The sequence below is a fragment of the Microtus ochrogaster genome, chromosome 18 (genome assembly GCF_000317375.1).
Source record: "Microtus ochrogaster isolate Prairie Vole_2 chromosome 18, MicOch1.0, whole genome shotgun sequence".
In the NCBI taxonomy this organism is placed as follows: domain Eukaryota; kingdom Metazoa; phylum Chordata; class Mammalia; order Rodentia; family Cricetidae; genus Microtus; species Microtus ochrogaster.
Window position 1 is genome coordinate 22,907,054 of NC_022020.1, and position 6,447 is coordinate 22,913,500.

General features: G+C 47.0%; 1 protein-coding gene across 1 annotated transcript in view; it reads left to right on the forward strand.

The window, feature by feature from the left end:
- The window catches only part of Pkd2l2 (polycystin 2 like 2, transient receptor potential cation channel), a 26,422-nt gene that overhangs the window by 17,193 nt on the left and 2,782 nt on the right, over positions 1-6,447 (forward strand). The window contains exons 9-12 of the mRNA XM_026783312.1: positions 675-795; positions 1,123-1,224; positions 4,504-4,568; positions 5,908-5,965. Coding sequence (XP_026639113.1) covers positions 675-795; positions 1,123-1,224; positions 4,504-4,568; positions 5,908-5,965 — 346 coding nt within the window. The remainder of the gene's footprint in view (positions 1-674; positions 796-1,122; positions 1,225-4,503; positions 4,569-5,907; positions 5,966-6,447) is intronic.

A 6,447-nucleotide genomic window follows, 5' to 3' on the forward strand; every position in this document is an offset into this window, starting at 1 on the left:
TGAGCCACCATGTGGTTGCTGGGAATTGAACTCAGGACCTTTGGAAGAGCAGGCAATGCTCTTAACCTCTGAGCCATCTCTCCAGCCCCCCCTCAATTATATTTTTTGAGACAAGGTCTGTCACTAAACCTGGAGCTCAGTTGGTGACAGCCAGAGAATCTACCTATGTCTGCCTCCCACCCCAGCCCTGCCCTGGCACCTGGATCGCAGACATGTACCTCCATGCTCAGCTTGCACATGGGTGCTCGGGACCCACGCTCAGGTTCTTCTGCTCTCATGGCAGCCCCTTTCCCAGCGGAGCCACCTTTGGGAGAGGCTGCTACGAGTATGTAGTCTGCAAAGGCCTTAAACTTCCTATGTAATGTAGCTGACACTGAACTCCTGATCTCCTGCCTCAACCTCCCCCGCCGTGTTCTACCATGCTCAGTCTGATTTTAGGATGCTGTGGCAGAATAATTAGAGCCAGAGGGGAGGAGCTGGGTTGTGGTTCAATGGTAAAGCACTTAACCTAGCATGGGTGAGGTCTTGCAAGGGTTTAGTCCCCAGCACTGGAGGAAAAAAATCAAGAGCATATGCCTTATGCAGCCAGAGACATTATTAGCAACCCCAAGTTATCATGTATGTAAAGGAAGAGCTGGAACATTTTCTAATGTTGTTCTTTCTTCTCATCAAAGATTTGCACAATTTCGGATTGTCCTTGGAGACTTTAACTTCTCCGGTATCCAGCAGGCCAACTGGATCTTGGGGCCCATTTACTTCATCACGTTCATCTTCTTTGTGTTCTTTGTGCTGCTGGTAAGAACAACGCCCGCCTTTCTCCTTCATCTCAGACAATTCACAAGTTGTGGCCCTGCACACTTGTTCCCAGCTATTCGGATTTAGGGGGTGTGACTTTGATGGAATAAAGCTCATGACTCTTCCTCACCTCCCCAAGTAGCCAAACTATAGGCACTTGCTGCAGTACCCAGCTGCAAAAGTCGTCTGTGTGCACATGCCCGTGTGCGTGTGATGGGATGCTGGGCACCAAACTCAGGATATTCTAGACAAGCACTCTAATGCTGAGCTACACGCCCACCCCTAAGTAAGTGTTTATGGAGAACATTATTTGACTGTTTTCCTCAGAACATGTTCTTGGCAATAATCAACGACACATATTCTGAAGTGAAGGCGGACTACTCAATCGGCAGAAGACCTGATTTTGAGCTTGGTAAAATAATTAAGAAGGTTAGTTAACTTACTTTCCTAATTATAATTCTAAAACACTTTGTATCACTTAAACCATGAGACACATGCCCTCTGGGTTGTTTTGTTGTTTGAGAAAGAGTTTCACGCCTCACAAGCTGGCCTCAAACTCACTATGTAGCCAAGAGTAATCTTATGATCCTCTTGCCTCTACCCCCTGGGTCCAAGGATTCCAGGCATGTACCACCATGCCCAGTTTATGTGTTGCTTGATATAGAACCTGGGATTCATATATGCAAGGTAAGTACTCTTATCAGCTGAGCTACATCTCCAGCCCCTCTGGCTCCAACAGTTTAGCCAGATTTCCACAGCCCGACTACTGAGTACAAAGCACTGTCGGGTGATAAATGGAAACTATTTCATTGCTCCCAAAAGTTTGTCATTAGATACTAGCAAATTTCCACAACCAAACACAGCCTTTGTATTCCTTGTCTGCCTGGCTCTTTTTTTGTTTGTTTTGTTTCTGTTTTTGTTTTTTTGTTTTTTCCAAGACAGGGTTTCTCTGTAGCTTTGGAGCCTGTCCTGGAACTAGCTCTTGTAGACCAGACTGGCCTCGAACTCACAGAGATCCGCCTGCCTCTGCCTCCCAAGTGCTGGGATTAAAGACGTGCGCCACCACCGCCTGGCTCTCTCCTTATATTCATGGCAGTATTATTTAGCCTCTCCTGGCTCAAACGTTGGACTCTCTGTCCTGGTGGCTGTCTGATCGTCTGTCCCCAAGGCTTGTAATTTTTCTCTGCCAGTGCTGGTCTTGCTCCCACTATCTCAAGGACCCCTTAAACTCTGCCACCAAGAGATCATTCCCATATGATAACATCCTCTTACCTGTTCTAGCCTGACCCCAGCTCATTCAGCTTTGAGTCAGTCTGGCAGGTTACTGGGCCTATCAAATCCAGCCACATTTCTTCACTCGGCTCTCCCAAGCCACCTGCACACAACACAGTCCCAACCTACCCTCAGCTGTCATGTGCTAATTTCTACGTTTCCATCCTCAGTATATTATACTGCAAGCCCCAGTTTGGTTGGTTTTTGCTTGTTGTTTGCTTTGGGTCTTCCCGAGCCATGGTCTCATGGTGCACTTTTGCCTGGAACTTGCTGTGTAGAGCAGGCTGGCCTTGAGTTCACTGCAGTTCTAGCATAGAGTATTGCTAACCTAAGTACAGGCTGCGTAACACATATCCCGCCCTGCCTTCTGCTCACTGTAGTAATAGGAGCGGTAGGGCTGCGTCCCTGGCACCTGGCCGCCCGCACGGCTAGCTTTACCTGAAATAATTACACGGAAACTGTATTCTTTTAAACACCGCTTGGCCCATTATATCTAGCCTTTTCTCAGCTAACTCTCGCACCTGGACTAGCCCATTTCTTATAATCTGTGTAGCCCATGAGCTGGCTTACCAGGAATGATCTTAACCTGTGTCTGCCTGGAGTGGGAGAATCATGGCAACTCTCTGATTCAGCTTCTTTCTCCCAGCATTCTGTTCTGTTTACTCCACCCACCTAAGGATTGGCCTATCAAGGGGCCTAGGCAGTTTCTTTATTAATAAGAAATCACTCGCACATCAGCTCACACCACTTCTACCCTGAAATAAAGATCCTCACAGCTGTACTTGCTAAGGTTCTGTTCTGGACAGCAGAATCTGCCCTGTCCTGTCTTATCTCCTCGTGACTGTGATAAAACACCATGGCTAAAATAAGCTTGGAGAGGAGCATGTTTATTTGTGCTTACCACTTGGGAAGTCAGAGGAGCCGAGGCAGGGGCTGTGGAGGAGTGATGCTTTTACTGGCACACTCGGCCTGCCTTCTTAGACCACCCAGGATCATGGGCTGAGGGTGGTACTGCCCCAGTGGGCTGGGCCCTCCCCATTGGTCACTTGTCAGGAAAATGTCCCACAGACTCCGCTATGGTTGGGGCATTTTCTCAATTGAGGTTCAAATGACTCTAGCTCATGCCAAATTGACACAGAACTCGCCAGCACTCCTCCTGACCAGCTTGTACACTCTGCAGTTCCAAGAGCACTTCCCAGACATGGTCTTGAAGGCACAGCGCTTTGTGTGAGAGAATGCTGGTAAGATGGCCTCCCCACAGGAGCTCAGCTGTAGGTTTCTTCTGTGATACCCTGAGGATGGTGTTGGTTGTACGTAGTCGAGTGTTAACAAACTTGATATCAACTAAACATGGCCTATCAAGTTGTAACAAGACTAGGTACATTCCCTCACATTAAGGCTGGATGAGGCCACCCAGTAGGAAGAAGGGGTCTCAAAAGCAGGCAAAAGATTCAGAGACAGCCCCCATTGAAGTCAAACAAGAAGGCCAAGCTACAAAACCATAAAATATAGGCAGAGGACCTAGGTCAGACCCTGCAGGCTCTCTGACTGTCAGTCTCTATGATCTCCTATAAGCCCTAGCTAGTTGTTTCTGTGGGTTTTCTTGGCCCCTCCGGCTCCTACCATCCTTCCTTCCCATTTTCTGCAGGATCCCCCAAGTTCCACCTAATGTTTGGCTGTGGTTTTGGCATCTGCTCCCATCAGTTGCTGGCTGAAGCCTCTCTGGTGACGATTGTCTAGGCTCCTGTCTATGAGTATGGCAGAGTACCATTAAGAATCATTTCATTAATTGTTTTTTCTTTTTGCTGATCGTGTTTGGTTCTATCCTAGGCTTCTGGGCTAACCAGCCTCCAGTCCCTGGTCCTCCAGGCAGTGTCAGGGTGGGCTTCCTAGGGGCATGGCCTCAAGCTGGACCAGTCATTGGTCGGCCCATCCGTACCCCAGCACATCTTGCAGGCAGGACAGATTGTAGGTCAAAGGGTTCGTGGCTGAGTTGGTGCCCCAGTCTCTCCACCGGAAGTCTTTCCCAGTTACAGAAGGTGGCCAATTCTGGCTCCATATCCCCCATTACTAGGAGTCTTAGCTCAAGTTACCCTTTAGATTCCTGGGAGTTTCTATTGCACTAGGTTTCTATCCTGCCCCCCAAATGCCCCTCAATTTCAGCTGTCTCCCTCCATCCTCCCCCGACCTGGTCCCTCCTGGTCTCATCCCCAGCCACCCCCACCTTTACACCACATTCCAGTGATGCCCCTCAGAGCACCCCCTGCTTCCACAAGGGCGGGATGAGATGGTGACTGGATCATGACGCTGTGCCAGACATCTCTTTAGGCAGGAGTTCCTACCACAAACACGTCATAGCTCATGGATCTTGACTGAATGTGAAGAATACAGGAAATAATTTCTGATGAATTTTTAAACTCTTTTTAATTAACCCAGAGTTACCTTAATGTTCTCGAGAAACTCAGACTGAAGAAAGCTCAAGATAATGAAGACAAGAAAATGTAAGACGTTAAGATTTTATCACTTTCAAGTTTCATGCAAAATGTCTTGGTCACTTTTCTACTGCTGTGAAGTAGTAGACACAACTAAGGCAACTTTCAGAGGAAAGGTCCTGAAGCTCTGTCCCAGAGGTGAAGCCATGACCATCACAGCAGGGAGGTTGGCGGTAGGCAGGTGTGGCACTGGCGCAGTAGCTGAGAGCTGACCTCTGACCCATAAGCACTAGGCAGAGCACTAACTAGGAATGATGTGGGCTTTTAAAACCTCAACGCCTACCCCAAGCGACACACCTCTTCCAAGGCCACACCTCCCAATCCTTCCCAAACAGTTCCACCAACTGGGGACCAAACATTCACATGTGTGAGCCTATGGTGACATTCTCATTCAAGCTTCCACATAGATGCTCAACATAGGATGGGGTTACATACCTGTAAAACTACTATATTAACTTGAAAGTGCATTTAGCACCTCTAACCTACCAAATGGTCCTAGCCTAGCCTGCATATATTAAATACGCTCGAAACACTAACATCAGTGGGACAATGTCAGCCGAGAATCCGTTTGATAGTCATGTATTGTAACATGTAACTTACTGGCTTTGTAGCCTGAAACCTACCAGCAACACCACGACCTGTAGTGTCAACTGTTCCCCTCGTCAGAGTGTCAGAGTATCTATCCTACCACACACTGCCACCCTGGGAGAGACCAAAACTCACACTTCAAAGTCATGGTTTCTGCTTCTGCATCATTATAAAGTCAAGAAAGCATAAGTTAAACTGATGCTAAAATGGGAGCATCTCTCTGTATGACAGAAGAAACAGCGAGAGTTAAGGGTCCATGCGGTGTGGGGAGTCTAAATACACTGTCTTTCTGACACCCAGTAAGCCTTTGACTTCTGAGGCCGCTGTGACTCTCTCATTGCAGCCGATAGTCGCCCTGTGGTAGAGGACTTGCCCCACATGTGAGGGTCTGGGCTGGCACTGAAAACAGAGCACAGGACAAACTTTGCCACTCAGGGAAGACTCGGACAGGAAAATAGGAGAGTAAGGTCTCTCATACAAGTCAAAAGCAACAAATGCAGTACACGGTGTATTCAACTATCAAAATAAAAACGTTTTACAGTGATGCTTACGAACAGGACTTGTGCCTAACATGATGCTCACGTTTGTCTCCTGATGCCAAGAAGTGAATTTGCTTCACAGCTACAGTCCTAGTTAATTCCCTTTCCTCGATGAGCAGCAGGGTGTCTTTTCTCATGACACAGTCCCGCTCCTTGTTGTAGATCTGACTGTAGACGGTTCGCTGCCTTTTCTTACTTTTATGCTTATTCTGCATCTACAGCAGGAAAACCACCGGAGATTTGGCCCAGCAAGCCAGAAAAGAAGGCTTTAATGAAAGCGTAAGATTTTAATTCATTTTTTCTAAACACAAGTGATAGCTTTATTAGTTCTGATTAACAGAAATAATTTATGGCAACAGTTGTAACCTCCAATACATCTCTCAAAATCAGAAGTTTTCCCCATTAATGACAGAGCACAACAAACTGCCTAAAGAATACAGACATCTATTTATAGAACTGAGTTAATCAGTCATTTCTATTAAAAAGACTCATCTCAATTCTGACAAAATCTGGGGGTGTTTCTTGTGCATGTATGTGTGGGTATGTTCATGTATGGATGGGTCTGTGCACAGACCAGAGATGTTATCCCAGGAAGGCCATCTCCCCCCTTTAAAACAGGGTCTCTCATTGGCCTGAAGCTCATCAGCTGCACTAGACTGGCTTGCCAATAAACTCCAAAGGTCCTTCTGTCCCCATCCCCAGCCCTGAGATTGTAAGTGTGCACTCTCACAGCCAAAATTTTTTTTTTTTTTTTTTTTTTT